Here is an 18248-nt window from a genome sequence, read left to right on the forward strand (position 1 = left end):
GCCGGGATGGAGTGAGGGGGCGAGCGGCGGAGAGAGCGCAGCCCACCGAGCTCCGGCCCCCTCCCCCCTTTCTCTCTCTGGCCCGGGCCTATGCGGCCCCCCAGAGACCATGGGATCCAGGATCAAGTGAGTGCCCCCCGGAGCTCTCCAGCCCCGCTTGCAGGCCCTCAGGAAAGCGGGAGGGCTCTGGAGAGCGAGAAGGGGACTTCCCCGCCCTCCTTCCAGCTCCCTGTGAGGCCGCGCGGGCGAGACCCCGGCCGAGCCTACAGGCCTCGGGATCGGGCGAGAAAGAGGGGGAGAAAGAAGGGGGAAGAGTGCTTCCCACCCCCCCAGGCCAGCTCGCGGGCCGGGGAGGGAGGAGGCTGCAGGGCAGAGGGCCCCATGCCGTCAAACCCCAAATCAGCGGCAGGACCCCGGGGCGGGGAGCTCCCCGTCCCCCCTGCCCTGAGGAGGAGAGGAGAGTATCGTTTCCCGCCCTCAAGCCCAAACCTGGTCTGTTGTCTACTCTCTCTCTCTCTCTCTCTCTCCCTGTCTTAAGTTCTCCGTGTGGTAGCGCATAGGGCCAGGCTGTGAGGGCAGTTTGAATTTTATCGGTGCAGGCCGTAAGGAGGATTGGGGCTGCTGGAATGGGAAAGTCTTCATTGCCAGCACCGGTGACGTCTGTTTTGGGGGTGTGGTGGGGTCGAGAGAGTTCAAAGCCTCCTTGCCTAGGTTAGAGTGTGCTAAAGTAAGGATGGATAGTCTAGCTATGATATCTTGAAAGTGCATTAGCAAGGGGCTTTGGGGGAAGGCGAAGAGCAGTGCAAGTGATTAATGTGTTGGGTCTGCAGCTCCGTGCCCTCAATATTTTTTTTAATTTTGATAAAACTGGGGGTTGATTTATTGGTAAGCCCTGTTGGTATGTTTGGTATTGTCGCTTTAAAGATCTCAGTTCATTCATATGCCATTCCAGGCAAATTCAGTTCCTCTGAGACAGGTAGAGGTGTAATAAAGCCATCGCCAAGCAGGGAGTGCTGACATCTTTGTCCATGAAAGGTCTGATAGAGTGGAGAGATCCAGTTAGATTGTATTTTACTCAGTACTTTCAGTAGGTGCTGCTGAGCAATTGCTTTTCCTTCTTGAACACAGTGTTCTTCAAGATTACATAGGGCTTTAACTTTTCACCTCTTTTGTTTAACTTGAATATGAGACTGGAGGAGACATAGTTTGTAGTGTCCTTAGTGTGATGACACATCTTCATGTTCCCAAGCCCATAGGCTGGATAGACATAAATGTGTGTCTCTTCAGCCAGGTGTTTTAGGAAAATGTAAGTGAATAATGAGTGCTTTTAATGATAGCACTGAGGTGATTGGTTGGTTCCAGAAAGCAACCTTCCTTCTTTGGGAGATACTGTGGGGATAATTTTTCCACTTTTTTTGGTATATGGGTTCTCAACTGTTGCTACAAAAAATCAAAGTCTGAGAAACTAGTTAAACTCTTAGCTTACATTCAAATACAGGTAGAATCTAACATTGTTACTATTTTGACAGCAGAGCAGGCTATATCTGTAACCTGCACCTTCAGATCTTGCAGTGGTCACCCTTGCTTGGGTCACTTCAAGATTACGATCTGAAATTACTTCTTATGATGACCTTATCTTAAATCTATTAAAAGGCTGATGCTCACTTAAAATGTAGTTTCTTTTGTGTACATATCTGAATCCACAAGCTGTGTTTACCATCTTTGGGTTTTTGATTGCTAATTTGACTTTGCATACATTTTGCTGAATGTGAATGTAATCACTCAGATAAGATGCTTCAACTGGAAGCCTCACTGGTATCAGTGAGGAGATGTAGCAGTTAGAAGTATTTATTACAGCCAATGGACCTTAGGGCTTTTTCTGTGCAATCTTTCAAGATTACAGACGAAGCCCAAAGTCTGTCTCTGTCACCAGGAAAACACAGGTGATAACCCCATATAACCATTACTTTTCATTCCTCTTGGACTTTGTGAGAAAGCATTTTGGCTGTTGTATGATTAAGCAACTTTGCCTTGAGCAACAATTAATAAATTGCTTTTTTCCACTTCGGACAGAACACTATGCCCAAGTAGAGTAAGGACAAAATTTCAAAACAATCTTGAAATATGTAAAGAATGAGAGAGCCTATCTGAGTAAGAGGCTCTTCTGCTCTGCTATTCTGAGCTGGATGTTTAAACCAGCAAAGATTTTCAAGTTGATAAGTAGCTCCCTTACTGGGGCAGGTGGGAGCGTGAATGAGAACTATTTTATAATTTGGTATACTGAGGCATGCCTCCTTTAGTGGCATCGCCAATATGTGTTGGAGCCCTAGCAAAAATCCAGTAGTCAGATCTCTTGCTTCTTGCTATAGATTGATAATTATGAGGGATATTAAACTCCTTGGCACATGATCACTTGCACACACTGTGATATACTCTGCATGAAACCTGGAGATATGTGTCAGTTATATTTTTGATGGATGTATAGTAATGAGTCATTTGAGTGAAAGATTGCTTAGAGGAAAGTAGCTGCATCAGACTGAAGTGAAAGAAATCAAGAAGTTGCCAGCAATCCTGTAAGCTTTTGGCTTGTGTATAGCTGCAGGCGGAAAAAGGTAAATTGAGTATTGGGTTACACTGTTGGATTAAGCTTGGTGTTGGAGCATGTCATATGGTACATGCAAGGCACTCTGTGCCAGTGAGGTAATGTAAAATAGAAATCTAGTTAACCTGGCTGCTATCACTACTTGGTAGCCTTCAGTACTCAAGACATTACAAGAGAGAATGGATTTTTTTTTTTTTTTAAATAATGTGTCAATATCAATCTGTTCAACAGAATTGCATTGCACCGTAAAAAAACTTGGCATGTTCCTTTCCAGAGGTGGTTGTATTTCAGTGATGACAGAAGAGATCCCTAATACTAATCTGGGAATGCTTTTGGATATTTAACATAAAGTTTGCTATATACTGAAATGTAATATCTGTTTAGGGAATACCAGGCAGAAAAAGTTAAATATTTGGAAATTAATCAGGGATTGAGGTGCAATTTCTGAATTGAATTAGCAATTACAGATTTCTGCTAATAATTTTTTTCTGCAAGAGTTGAGCAACTAGGTCTTGTTACAAGACAACTAATTATCAGTGTCAGGCTCCTCTCTTATGCCTCAGTTTTTAAGTAGAATGATACTTTCTGTCATAAGTGCTATTCAGTTTTCCTATGTGTAGAAAAAAATGCTGCTGACAGAATTGAAATAGGCTTTAGGTATGTAAGGTATGTACTTCCATACATACAGCTTCGGAGAAGGACTTTATTTAATTTTATTCTGTACAAATCTCTTGCAGTTTGGTAAAAACTAATAATTTTGATTGTAAATGTACATAAATATCTTATTTAAGATACTACTTCAATGTAAAATTTAATTTCTTTGCCTTGATACTGAAGCTATTTCTACATCAGAGAGATTTGAAGTAATTCATACAACTAGCATTTATCACAAAAGCATTCTTTTCTCATAGAGCTCCTTCCTAAATTTCTATTTACAGAGAAGTATTGCATTTCCTTCTGAAATTATCCAGTTATCAAGTAGATGGGGTGCTATGTATTTTTGTACGTCCTGTGTATTTTTTTTATTGCATCTGTATGTTCACTTGATAACTGACCATGGATCTTTAAGTGGTTATTGGGAGGAAAGAAAACTGTGTGTGTGTGTTTAAGGTTATAATGTGGTGGATGATTTCAGTGTGTTGAGGTTTCAATACAATGCACAGGTGGCATTAGATGTCTGCAGGGTAGTTTAGTAGTCATAAAAATGGACTGCAAAATATACATATTATGATGCATGTTTATGCTATATTTGCAAACTGTATGAAGTCTCATAGTGACTTGTTTCCTTAATTCCACTGAAAAGTTATAAAATATTCAGAATTCAACAATGACTTCATTCTCATACTGAGGTGTTAGCTTGTTGAATGCAGCCTTTAATAGTAAGTTTCTGACTTGGCAAAGCTACTTTAATTTCACTGTTCATAGAAATAAGTGGCCGTTTGTCATGGAATATTAAAATACAAAATGTGATGTCTTTTTGTCTGAAAGTTTTGGTATGTAGTATGTGCTCTTGCCAGCTGTGTTATACAGTGTTTTCACTAAAGAATTTGAACACAGACTCTAACATAATACTAAAAAGGTGTTTGTTATTTTATCCATTAGCTGTAAAATATTATAAAATTTATAAACTTTTAATTAAGGAAACAGGGTGCTAAAAATAAAGACAAAAACAAGGAGGGTAAGATAAGGCTGCACAGCAATATATATGAAAGGAAAAATACATTTTTGGTGTTATGTGGATATCATTTCATCCTCATCCTGTACCATGATTGTAGGAATGTAGCTAAGAATCTCAATATTTGAAGCAGATTATATGCAGCAACTCTAAGTAGCATAGAGAGAATTATGCAAGTTCGGTTTATACTGGAAAATAATAGTTGATTTGTTGATTTTAGATTTCTCATAACTTATGAATGTAGTTTTCTGAAAAAATGGCTACTTAAGACAAATCAGTTTGGAAGTGGTGGCAAATTAAATTAACATTAATTGAATTGTGAACCATTGTTGCTCCTGAGAGGTGCTCTGTAAAACTGTAGAGTGTGATCCTATGCTACTGAAACCAACGGTAGCTTTTCTGTCGATTTAAATAGGTGTGGGGTTTGGCTTAGAGCCACTTGAGTAACACTGTGGGCCCGTGGCATGGTTAGAAATGTTTTGTTTAATCCCTTTTGGTGTTAAAGTAGGATTAAAAATAATAGAAATTCTCTGAAGAGTAGGCTGAACTCCTCGACATGTTTGGTTTGAGATGCTAGGTAAGATGAGTTTCATTTTTTTTAAATTATTATTCAGGTAGAATGCTAGCGCGCATATACATATATATATATATATGTATGGGTTTTGTCATTATTTTCATCCTTAGCTGTAGGGCAGTTAACAAAATTCACAAGTAATTATACCTCAACAATTTCCTAATGTTAGATAGTTTACATTAACACATAGGAGACAATATTATCACTGTACAGGCAGCCATAAATTTAGAGCAGTAATTATGCAATTTTGATTCTTGGTTTTAACCAGAAAGTCTAAGAATAAAATGTCACATGTTCAGACTTACAAAATCCTTATTTCAGTAAGTAAACAACTGCAGTCTAATGTGTGATTCTCTTTAATCTCATAAAAAGTTTTGGAGTAGCTAAAATTGTTAGAGTCAGGAATTTAACTCAAGATACGCTTTATGTTATAATCACCTGCTAACTTTACATACTCCTTATGAAATGTAATTCCAGAGCGTCACTTATGGAGCTATATTAGTAAGAACTGAAGATGTACATTAAATATTAGGGGTTTTTTAAGTCTTCTGTCATTAGCTTTTTATTACTGGTATATTCACAGTTCTGGAGCAGAATAAGTCTCTTTCCTCAAGCTTCATTTACATTTTGTAGCTGGATTTGGTATAATTTTTTACTATCGCACCTATTTCCTTGTTTTGCATGCATCTGGCAGCTTTCTGGATTTAAAACTCTGGAGTCTCATGAGGTGAAACCTTGTCCATTTGTAATATTCTTCAGCATGGCCTTTTTTTTAACAAAGAGAAATATTTTGACAGGTATTAAAGAGGGGAACTGTCTTCATCCTAAATACAGCCTCTTAAGTTTTCCAGTAATGTATGCATAAAATGACTTTGAATACTCTTGACTGCAGCTTCTTTTTTTTTTTTCCTGTTTCCTGAGCAAATAGGTGTCATGAAGTTGAACTCAAGGGTCACAGTAATGAAAATGTGAATCTGGGTTGTTTGTCCCTTACTGGACAATGTGACGGTTTTCAGTTTGATGAAGAGAAAAGAGTATTAAGGATTTTTTTTTTTCCCTGAAAAAAATCCCTGTATTTAGCACATAGGTGATTTACTTTCTCATTTGAAAGTAAAGGTGAAATAAAAAGAACTTGCTTTTGCAAGTTGCACATGTAATCAAAATTACTATTGTGGCCAAGAACTGAAATAAGTATTGTTTCTCTATCTGAGTAGCATTCTGAAAAGTGATATAAAAGGCATGGTTTTATTTTTCTGGCAAAGTTCTGAATGATAGGCCTGTGATATTTTATTATCTAGAAATGCGGACTAGTCACAACAGTTCAATTGACTTAAAGGTTCCATGTGCTTGATTTCTATTGTTTTAATTCTTTTTTTCCTCTGTAAAAGTTTTAGACACCCTGTTCATACTAACTCATCTGAGCTTCAGTCATATCTTGTTACATACTAGTAAGGCAGAAAGATCTGATGTGAAATCATCAGACTATGAAACAAGAAATCTAGTTTATCAAGTTGTCATTGTAACGTATGCATTCTTAGAACCCTTTTTGACTAAGTAATTGAAAGCACACTTGAAAAAAAATTCTCAATGTGCTAAATACTGTGGTTTTTTTATTTCAGACAAAATCCGGAAACTACCTTTGAAGTGTATGCAGAAGTAACCTATTCAGGAATCAGTTGCATTGGGAAAGGTACTGTTTTGCACTGTAATTCTGCCTATTTATTGGCTAAAACTATTCTTAAGAACCACATATTGTGAGATAATGAAGTACACTTAATATTATGCTGTTCTAGCTTTTAAAGATATCTTAATCACTGGTTCTGTGGGATCTTTTACAGTTAGGACTAATAATGAGAAATTCCTGCCTCTGTCCCTGATTATGGGCAATTTTCTGATTTCTTTGACTATTTTGCCTTTTTTGTCTTTTAAAATAGAAGTAACTCTTACTTCATTAGGTTGAAAAAGTAAACGCATATTCAAATTCATATTTGCTGCTCATATACGGAATGGGTAGTTTTAAAACAAAAAATACTGTAAAACTTCTTGCGTGGGATTTCTTTTTACTTCTTTCTTACTTGTCTACAGAAGTATTTTTATCTGTTCCCAGAATTCTTCCTTTGAGCAAATGATTTTATCTAGAAATAAGGCATGAACGCAGCTTATGATTTAGTTAACTATTTTTACCAAACACTGTTACTGAGCCATAATTATAAAAGTATTTTTCTGTAATATTATTTCTGACAAGTATTCCTATGTTTATGCTAGAGAAGTCCCATAACTGCTGACACCAACATGTAAGTATACTTGTGAATTTTTGATTGCACTTTTTTCTAAACCTGAGGAACTTGATCAAATAAGCAGGAAAAGCAAAGGTTGAAGTTTGTAATCCCAGAATTTAGTTCAAGGTACTGTTTTGAGAGATCAGTCTCTAGAATGTTAGGAAAAGGAGGGATGTCAAAAATAAATAATTATGATTAGTCAATATATGCTGAAGTAATATTTCTTTTATGAAATGATCATATGTGTATTGTATATATGGTATAATGAACCAATAGAAGGGATTTTTATATTTTATTGACTGGAAAGCCACTTATCTCCTTTTATGTCTGTATTTGTTTGTTACAATCAGCAAAAGTCAAATAGCTGCAACTCTTCCCTGTACTGCCAAAGCCTCCGTAGGAGTTGTAACTGGAATACAGTTTTGGCTTGTCCTACTGCTATATGCCATCACGACTATTTGATGTAACTGCAGGAGCCCTTTTAATAACTAGTCTTTGTTTCTGCACATCTGACCTGGATTCCAGTGCCAGAAAATCTGAACAAATTTGACCATAAACATTACATTGTACAGTACTAGTGTCTGGGTATAATCTTCTCTTTGAAGTTCGTTTGCATCCCCCTGGAGGGATTAATTCCCTGCTGTGGGAAGGTGGGTTAAAAAGCACGGAAACTACTTTACAGGTTTTTAATTGGAGAATTTAGTATACATTTTGTTCTATAAACCAACTGATTCTGTGGGAGTTTCACTTAGTTGTGTTTTTAGGTTTGTTGTATGCACTTGTAGGTGCAAAATCTTCAGAAATTGTTTTCAGTGAGTAAAAAAAAATTGTTTTAATAATTGTTTTTACAACTCATATATTCTGAAGTTATTAATTCTCTCCGAATAATCTTTTAAAATATTTTTTCCAACCAATTTTTTTATATATTTGAGGGCGCCTCTTAGGAGGTCTTAGAATTGTGTATCCCCAAATATTCTGTCCTGTTCTAAATGAAGGTTGTTTGGTTCTCTGCAGCGTCAACTGTATTTAACAGCTATGCTGTATCCCAGGCAAATCACCATTGTAGAAATATAGACCTAGAGACCTCCACATAGTCTTTTCTACTTCATGACTAGCTGTTCTATGCCAGAAGACCAAGAATATGTATCAACTGGGTTTTTTTGCAGTCAGGGAATGTATGTTACATGGCAAGGAGCAGTTACTGTTAAGAAAAGCAAAATGTATAAAAGGTGTATAAGGAAGAAATTATCAGGCATGTTTAAAAAAAACCTATTTCTTCCCATGTAATGGATCCCAAAATTAACTAAGACAACTGTTTCTGAAGTTCCTGTCTAGTATAATAGTGCTATTGATCACTTACAATGCTTTTAATTCTTATATCAATCTTCTGACATGGTCTTGAGAAGAATGAATTGCTCCAAAGCTGTAACAGTCCTAGTGTGGGAGATTCTGGCTTGTGGGATGGTAAAACATGCCTCTATTTTGTTTTATTCAAAAGTTTGTGTAGCAAAGGATGTTTTCCATGTGCCTGTTAAATCAACTGCAATTAAAAACTTTAATATATTTCATAGTTCACTTGCATCTTGCTGAAATGGGAGATACTGACTTGTGTTATTAACTACTGATAGACAATTGTACATTCAAGTAGCCTTATTACTCATGTAATTGTTAACAATCTTGCATTAAATGTTCATTTGGTTAATAACTTTTGAAATGAATTAAAGCAGCATTATTCATTGACTATCATATAGAAGGCTCCCTCTTAGTTACCAAGATGGTTGACTGCAGAAGGAAAAAAGTCTGTTCTGGGCTCCAAGAAAGACATCAATAAACTGGAACAAGTTCAGTGGAGGGCCACCAAGACGGTGAGCGAGCTATGGCACTTGCACTGTGAGGAGAGGTTGAGAGTGCTGGGCTTGTTCAGCCTGGAGAAGACTTCAGGGAACCTGAATAGCAGCCTTCCATACCTATGAGGAGTTCATCAAGATGAGATATCCAGGCTCTTTACAGTGGTGCATGGCAGGAGGACAAGAGGCAGTGACATAGACTGAATCAAGAAGTGTTCTGACTGAATATTGGGAATGTGCTCACCATGAGGACAGTCAAGTATTGGACCAGGTCACTCAGAGAGGTTGTGCAATCTCCATCCTTAGAGGTTTTCAAGACGTGACTGGATCACACCCTGAACAACCTGGTCTGACCTCACACCTGGCCCTTCTTTGAGAGGAGGTTGGACTGGAGACCTCGCAAGGTCCCTTCCAGCCCAAATTATCCTCTGATCCTAAGATTTGATTCCTAGAAATGTAAGCTTCAGGAACATCTGGAGGATGTTTTGTACTCTTAAGGTATGAAGAGAAAACTTAATTGAAACCAAAAAAGTTGAAAAAGCAAACATTGTTTTATTCTAATCCAGGCAGAACTCTGCCAAACCACAATGCAATGTGTGAACTGAGAAAGGAAGTGATCACTGGATCAGATGAGCTGTGGTCTCTCTGTCCTTTCCCCTCTAGATTGTGTAGAAATAATCATAGAATCATAGAATCATTATTTGGAATAATCATTATCCATTATTATGGAAAAGACCTCTAAGATCATCGAGTCCAACCGTTAACCCAACACCACCATGCCCACTAAACCATGTCCCTAAGCGCCTCATCTACACGTCTTTTAAATACTTCCAGGGATGGTGACTCAACCACTTCCCTGGGCAGCCTGTTCCAATGTTTAACCACTCTTTCAGTAAAGAAATTTTTCCTCATGTCCAATCTAAACCTCCCCGGCACAACTTGAGGCCATTTCCTCTTGTCCTAAGATCCTGATCATCTGTGCTCAGCATTGGTAATTTGTATATTTCTGGCACATGAAGTCTTTGGTACATTATACGATTCCAGCATTCAGTCATATCTAAAAGCTGTGTTTGTGTTCTTCTTTGTTATATTCATAGATCTTACTTGGGGACTTAACGGATTTTTCTTACTGGGTCACTTTATGTAAATGTGGTATCTTTGTTTTGAGAACTGTGAAGCAAGATAGCTGCAACTGTGACTAGCAACATTAAGATGAATATTTGTTATTAAGAAGATATTTCCTTAGGAGAAGACAATTACCAAACCAGTTTTTTGCCTTACGATTGTGTTTTCCGTGGAAGCTGGGAATTCCCCTTAGCTAATTGAATCTAAGTTAGTGTGTGTGGTTTGGTGGTTGTTTTTTTTTTTTTAAAGAACATTTGACTTCCTAAAATTGAATGAAAATACAAAACTGCTTTTATCTTAACTTTGTTCCCACTCTTTTTTTTTTTTTCTTTTTTAAAATATTTTTACTTTTTTTTATTTGGGCTGTCTGGAATTCAGAATTTCTTCCCTTAATACTTCAATGATGCATTCATTCATGCTCTACATGTTCTACTTTTCAGTTTTATCAAATAGCACTGTTCTCTTGTCCATACCCTCTTCTGATAAAATGTTGATGTCTTCTCACCAAAAGTCCAGAGCAGCAAAATAGAATAGAAAGAATGGAGTCTGCATCTTTACAGTGACAGTACATGGGAGTTACCTAGTGAGAAATCTGTGTTGTGTGTGTCAAGTATAAGTATGTCAAGCATAGGAACTTTGCAAGTCTAGTGCTTCTCACCAATTCCCACATGCTTATTTCAGGAAGACAAGAAAAAATAGTAATGGTTTTATTTAAAAAATGGAATATTATTACAGGGAAAATATTGACTAAAGCTTATAGTGTTGATACTTTGATTCTTTCCTTTGTAGTATCAGGTAAGTACTGGGTAATGACTGTGACTCAGAGGAAAACGTGCAGTTCCAAGGCTGATATGGAAGCCTGGCTAATAGGCTGACTTAGGTTAAATAGTCTTAACAGGTGCCTTTTGTGCAGTGGTGTAATTGGGATGGAGTAAGATGCTAATACTGTACAGATGGGCACAACAAAGCCAACTCTTTGACAAGTATGGCTGGTAACTTTGGCTTTCAACCATTCCAGGTGAATAGAGAGATTGTTAGGAGTTAAAAATTTGATTACTAAGACAAATTCTAATTCACATATAAGGTTTTAATATTCTGTGGCCTATGTGTGTGGGTTTTGTGTCTTTGCCTTTATGCACTTTAGTGCTGTGTAGTTCTGGCAGTAGGAGAATTTCTAACTTTCCTTATCACTTAGATATAAGGAGGCCATCTGCCTCACTAAATCCAGGTGTATTGCTTTTAAATAAAACACAACCAAACAAAAAGTTTTTAGATTTATCATGATTATTTTGGAGGTTTCACTGATAGGAGTTAACTTTGCTTCAGGAATTAAATAAAATAGACCCTCCAAAATCATAGATAGAGGGGAATAATAATACAGCGTATTGCCCAGCAGATACCAGTAATATATTCTGGACATCATCTATAATTGCATTAGTTTTGCCTTTCTGCTGTGATACTTAAGTAATGACGTATGACTTGGGAGAAATGAGTAAATGTATGCTTCAGTTGACACTAAAATAATTATTATAGCACTTCTGAACACTACATGCAAGGTTTAACGTCTTTTTGTTAGCATACTGCTTTATGTTATATTTTACTCTTCACCCTAGTTTAAGAAAAATGTTTAAAACAAAACTTTTTTTCCAGTGCTTTTCACACTCAGTGATACCGAAATATTTGCAGCAGAGGTTGTCTGTGCTGTTTGTTTCATCACTGATGTCGATAGTGCTTCTCAAATTCAAGAAGATAAAAGGGTACCCATTTAAATCTTAGCTGGAAATGCTAAGTTCTCTGGTGTTAGGGCAGTGTGTGTTCCATAAAATAGCACATTCCTAAGCAAATAATGTTGGACATTCTAAACTGAAGCTACAGATTACAGTTTTAACTTACTTTAATAAGTTTTGATGGTAAGTCTGTGTCTTTGGTGCGTGATCTTCTCTCATTCATTGGAATTGTTGCATGCAGTGGATAATTTGAGATCAAAATAGACGCTTTGTATGAAATACTAATATTTTCCTGGATTTCTTTTCCCATTTTAAAACTTCATGTAAAGGAAGGGAAAATGCATTTTATGAGATTGTGAAGCCCTTCTAATGGAGGCCTTGTGTATTTGTCATGGCATCTCATAATAGTAAAACTTCACAGAAACTGAGGTAGTAAATTACAAAGAACTTGTATTGTTTCTTTTACAAATTATAACTGCTTAAGCACTTCTAGAAATTCAGTTCTATACTATTGACATATTGTATGCTTGCGAGTAAAGTGTGTTGGAACTGCATTTTCTTTTTTTAAACCTCAGCTAAAATATTGTTTTGGGGTTTTTTTTGAGATGCAGAAGTAGAAAGAATCTACTAGCAATTTTAGTTTAAATACCTATATAAAGAAAGTGAAAGCATACTAACTACTTAAGAAATCTTTCTTTTAATTTTCAAAGCACTTTATGATCTTAAAACTGCTGCAGATCATTCGTCAGAAATATGATGTGACAAATTTAAGGATCTTGCTGGACCTCAGCCAAAGATCCTCTCTCGTTAGATGGGGCTGTGAGGAGAATTGTAGTCTAACTGTCAAACTGTTCATGTAGAAAAAGAGAATTTGTTAGTCTAAAGTAACTGATCAAAATAGTCTCTAAAGTATGAAGATTTGAAAGTAAATGCTCACAAGTAAGACACCCCCACACACCCCTGTCTGGGAGGACGTAGCATGCTTTTGTATGGGGTTTTTGTGTTCTCGCCAAAGCAGACATTATAAAAGTATGTCAAATCTATAGCTTTACCATGTAGTGTGCCAAAAGGCCTTTTTCTCCAAGGACCTCATCTTTCATCTTTTTGTGAGTGTAGCATAAATTCTTGCTGTGTGTTCAAGGAAAAAGCTAAAATGGTTTAGTACAGCTAAAGGATTTATTTCTTCTTTTTTTTAAAACATGGTAAGTTAGAAGCCTAAGTGCGATAGCATGGACAAAGTCTAAGTGTGTCAGAGTTTAACAAATGTTCACTGGATTAGTAAAGGAAATGTAGTTTATACTACTTCTTTTATGACAGATTTTAAAAGATATTGCTGTAGGACTTGCCATGTGCTTCTTTCTTTTCTCGAAAACATACCACTAAGTTGAAAAGGGAGATGAATCTTAGAAGGAAACTATTAACTCTGAGGGAGTTTATCATTGTTTGAGAAAAAGGATGAAATTTGCATTTGAATTGGCTCTGAGAGTAGCATGTACTACTAATCTTGTTCCTACTAGAAGCTTGTGAGTAGTTTAAGTACTTCCTTCTTTACTTTTCATGTTCTAGCTTTGTGTTGTAATAGCCCTCCCCTCCTTCCCAGTAGATCACAAATGTTATAACTTAAACTAATCGAAGTCCGTAACTCTATTGGGAGAAGTCATGATGTGCTTGGGCCCTAAAATTATTCTACAGTTGTCACTATGGTTTCCATGGTAGGACTTTCACAGGTAGAGAGAGCAAGCAGGTTTCTGTCTCTGCAGATAGACATGCTGCTACTCCTTATCATTATCTTTTTGTCATATATTGTAATTTCAGATAATAGAGCAGTACCTCCCATAGAGATGAAGTATTTTCTTGAACATAAGCAAAGTTACTGGAGTAGGATTAAGTTAAGAGTTGGTCGTTCAAAAGTTTGTAAACCTTACCCATGCACCTCTCAGAGCAACCTTTATTTTTTTTTTTTTAAGGTGAAAACATTTTGCTGGTTGAAGTTTGCCTGTTCTGTTTTGAGCAATAAATAACATACTAAAGGTTTAGGAATAACAAAGGAAGTGCAAAATTCAGGTCTGTTTCCATTAAATAAGGGCTTTCTGTTGAACATGTGCTGTAATTCAGGTATCGCAAGTTCTCTTATCCCATCTTTACGGTGTTATGTTGCTGCACCTAACTTCCTAAAGCAGGCTTGGAAAAGTAACCAAATCTAAGTAGATAGGTAGTATTTGGGAATTCTAATTCTCCTAAGCTGCTGCTTTGTTCTTCTGTTTCCATTTGATCGCTTTTCTTCTAACTACAAACAAGGTGGAAGATTTTCACAAAGAACTTACTAGGACTGCGGTGTCCAGACCAAATAAGTAGCAGTGTCTGAACTGTTTTGTTTAAAGACAGTTCACAGTTTGGCTTTTACAATATAAATGAAATACATAACTCAATTTGAAGAGAAACTCGCTCTATGAAAAAATATTAGAATCTGTCATATTGCAAGTCATCATAAATTCTATCTAACGCATTTTTTTAGGTGTGTTCTTAGCTGATGATATGAGATTTAATAAAACCCCAAAATGTTATTATCAAGTATAACTGAATGTTCTTCCATTTCTGTAAGTTATTTTGTGGGAAGAGATCTGTTTGTCCTTTTTGCTTCACGTTTTAACTATTTCTGTCTACAGTCTTTTCTATTTCACAAGTATTTACTAGTCTGCACTATATTGCTACTGCTGGCACTGTTTAACTAGACAGAAAAATTCAGCACAGAAAGCCTTACTCACAAGACTTAACTCTTTTGTTGATTTATATTTTTTTAGAGGAGCTTGACATCTTCATCAAGTTCACAGTGGGCCTGCTTTGTTTGCTTTCTCTTGAATGCTTGATAAGATTTTTCTTCTATTGTTTCGTGCAGCAAGGACAGAACTTGCCATGGCTGAGGTGGTTTTTTTGTAAATCCACAATATGGTCATTGTCTGCTGCTGAATAATTGTGACTGCTTTTTGTACAACCAGAACTAAGGCTTTGGCTGTGAACAGATTCCTTCTTAGCGTGAAAAGAGACTAATCCATGTAAATACAGCCCCAAAATAAAGCTTTACAGAAAAAGGGAAAGGCTGCTAAGCAGGAGGGCAGAGGTCAGCAATTTAACCTTTAACCTAACAAATAAGAAGCATGAAAGTTCCCGAATTGGTTTACAAAGGCAAGCTCCTGTGATCTGTCAGTTTTTCTTTTCATGATAGAGTTGGGTGAGAAAACTGACTGACAGCTAGTGCCTTTTTAACTGCAGGTTGAAATTAACTGCTAAACTGAAACTTTTTTAGGGAGGTTTTTTTTAACGATTTTAACAAATTATTTTCATTCACTAGCTGTACTTAACAGTTTTCCTTGAATTTATAGAGGAGTTTGAGTGGTTGCTCTTTTTAAAGAGTTCTTGAGAGACTCAATTTAGATACCAAATACTGCTGAAACATTTAATATTTCAGCATTTGAAGCATTTAAGAATTTGATGAAGCGCTTGTTGCAATTAACTCTCTGTTAATGTGCTCCTTTGAGTAGGGCTGTTATTCCAGTAACTGTAAAGAGATTGTACTTTGAATAGAGTAAAAGAAGTGCTATTAAAGAAGGTGTGTGTGTGTGACTTTATTTAAGGGAGTAATTTTAACTTTAGTTCATTCCCAGTCACAAAATTTTCCAAGGTGGTTTGTTTTTGTTTGTCCTTATTTAATCACAACAGGTAATCTCATTAATGAGTGTTAACTTTTGCTTAAAGCTTAATGTGTCTGCAATCAGCTGTTAATCTAGATATAGACATTTCTGTAAAGAGCTTTTAATTAGAGTGTCATTCAGATGAAAAAGAAACAAAGAAGTAATGACTTTAAGGTAGACTCCCTGTAGATTAATAATAGCGATTTTGGGGGTTTTGCCTAATGTTGTAAGCACCGTCCCAGAAATGACTGACGTTTGGTCCATCCACAGCTGTACTGATGCTTCCTATGAGTGTCTTCAATAGAAATACTGGAGTTTAGAAACTGTGTCCGTGTTTAGTCTGTTGACACATAGGTCAGTAATTCTACCCACAGCACTACTTTAAGTTTAACGTGCAAGTAACGCAAATTTGGTAAAGCAAAAGATGAACTAGATCTATTTTTATTACTGGTTCTTTTTGTTTTAGGTAGTTCCTTGCAAAAAGAGAATGTAAACTCTAATTCAAAAAGAAGCCTATTGGAATGCCTGAGGCAGTATTGGTCTGCTTCTCTTTGGTGTGATTTTTTTTTTTGTCATGAACAAAAAGAGACCTTGTCAGGTTTTCTTGTGGTTTTTTTGTTGGTTTTGTTTTGGGAGTGGCTTTTTTTTCTGGTTGTTTTTTTTTTTTTTTAGACTGAAATAGAGTTAGAAAGAAAGATGATTCGAGGTTAAATTGTTATCAAATAAGTGTAAAATTAATTCAAGACTACTGTTTTGCTTCAGTAATGGTTGTAAAAAACCAAAACCAAACCAAATCCCAAACCTGACGTTTTGTGCTACCAGAGACAAGGCTCATCCTGCAGTATTCTACATGAAATGCTGTAGCATGCTGATTCACGGTGAAGGGTCAGCGTGTGGTACACTTCCCTGTAGCATTGTTTGTGAATAACAGTGGTAAGACACATTTTAATCATAAAGAACTGTATTATGTTCTGTTAATATCCTAACATACTCATTATCTGTGAACAAGGTGTATCACTCCCTCTCCACTGGATTCCATCATTGGAGAGGGGAGAAGGAATGCTAAGGGAATGCTGCTGAATCCTGACTGATGAGTAGAGTTTTTTGGCCCTGCTGGGGCTACCAAGTTTTGGTAAACCATTTGTCAAAATTCTAGATGCTGATAGATTATTGGCTCTTAGGAAGATGATTTTTATGTCTTTTTTTAGATGGAAACAGCTTTCGATATACTTTTTAATAGGGCTTATTTAATGGAAGAATGGGATAGAAACCAAGGAAGTTGAACTGCAGTATTAAGGATGATAACCTTGGATGAAGGGGTGAGAACAACTGATAGTGATAATCTATTACCTGGAATGGGTTATAGTCCGGAGAGTTCATTTGTTTATACTTCCCTAGGGATTTAAAAAAAAAAAAAACAAAACCAAACCCTCAAAACCCCCAATATTTAAGGTGGTTGTGATTTTTCTGAACTCTTCTATGACTGGCTCTTTGGAGAGTAATGTTTTCTAATTTGATGACCTAACTAGTAAAAACAAATGATGCATACTATAGATAGTCAAATAATAGAAGACTGTGTAGAAGTACCCTATAGAACATCATAATCAGGGTGGAAGGCGCCACATGAGGAGCAGGAGTGAAGGGTCCTATTTACCGCACCAAAAATGTGTGGTCTGCCCCAGACTTCATCAACTATTACAGTACATACACCTAGGGAAGGAAAAAAAAACAAAAACCTAACAACCCCAACTTTCAGTGAGTACTTTTAAAACAGTACCTTGGATATTGTAGCCAAAAGAATTTCCACACTTAAAATTTGTGCTAGGATTTTAAATGGTGGTGAAGGGAATTACACTCACAACTCCCATTGCATTCTACTGGGATTAACTGGATCCCATCTTTAGTTCCCTTAAAGTCATTTATGTTGAAACCACATAGTTATGAATATAAATAGTGGTAACATTACCTTTTTTTGAATTGATTTTTACATCATTCTATCTCTTAAGTAAATAATTACTCTTCATTTATGTCTAGTTGACCTGTAAGATACTTTTGAGATCCTTGAGATCTTCTGTTCCAAAGATTCTAAAACCAGATCATCACTCTGTGGAAAAACACCTATCAAAAATAATTAATGCAGACTCAAAGCAAATGCTAAAAAGTGAAGACAAAATAGCTGATTAAGTATCACAGTATAGGTAGACAGTAGAATCAGGCTTCTGACTTCTCATTTTTGTAAGCTTCATATTTGACTTAATGTTATTTAAATCATGTGCTTTATCTTTTTGTGAATATGACACTAGGACAGTGCAAGCAAGTAGGAAAAGATACCAGGATATGAGAAACAGTTGAAGAGATGGTAGAACAGAACTGGCCTGTGGTGAAGGGCAGGATCAGATTGTAATAAAATATGGCAGAGTGGAAAAAAAACAAACTCACTCCCCCCAAACAAAACAGAACACAAACCCCAAAACTTTCCTTTGCATTAAGTATGAGATTTTCTTCTAAAGTTGCTCTTCACTGGCACCTAAAGTAACATCTGAGAGAGCTGGCAGAGGAGCTTGCCAAGCCACTCTCCATCACTTATCAGCAGTCCTGGTTAACAGGGGAGGTCCCGGATGACTGGAGGCTTGCCAATGTGACGGCCATCTACAAGAAGGGCCAGAAGGAGTATCCGGGGACCTACAGGCCTGTCAGCCTGACCTTGGTGCCGGGGAAGATTATGGAGCG

General features: G+C 36.8%; 1 protein-coding gene across 1 annotated transcript in view; it reads left to right on the forward strand.

Moving 5' to 3' along the window:
- The first annotated feature begins 56 nt into the window (after positions 1 to 56).
- Positions 57 to 18248, forward strand: part of DENND1A (DENN/MADD domain containing 1A) — a 205880-nt gene continuing 187688 nt past the window's right edge. The window contains exons 1-2 of the mRNA XM_009331593.1: positions 57 to 126; positions 6471 to 6541. Coding sequence (XP_009329868.1) covers positions 110 to 126; positions 6471 to 6541 — 88 coding nt within the window. The 5' untranslated portion in view covers positions 57 to 109. The remainder of the gene's footprint in view (positions 127 to 6470; positions 6542 to 18248) is intronic.

The sequence above is a fragment of the Pygoscelis adeliae genome, unplaced genomic scaffold (assembly GCF_000699105.1).
Source record: "Pygoscelis adeliae isolate BGI_AS28 unplaced genomic scaffold, ASM69910v1 Scaffold619, whole genome shotgun sequence".
NCBI classification, from domain to species: domain Eukaryota; kingdom Metazoa; phylum Chordata; class Aves; order Sphenisciformes; family Spheniscidae; genus Pygoscelis; species Pygoscelis adeliae.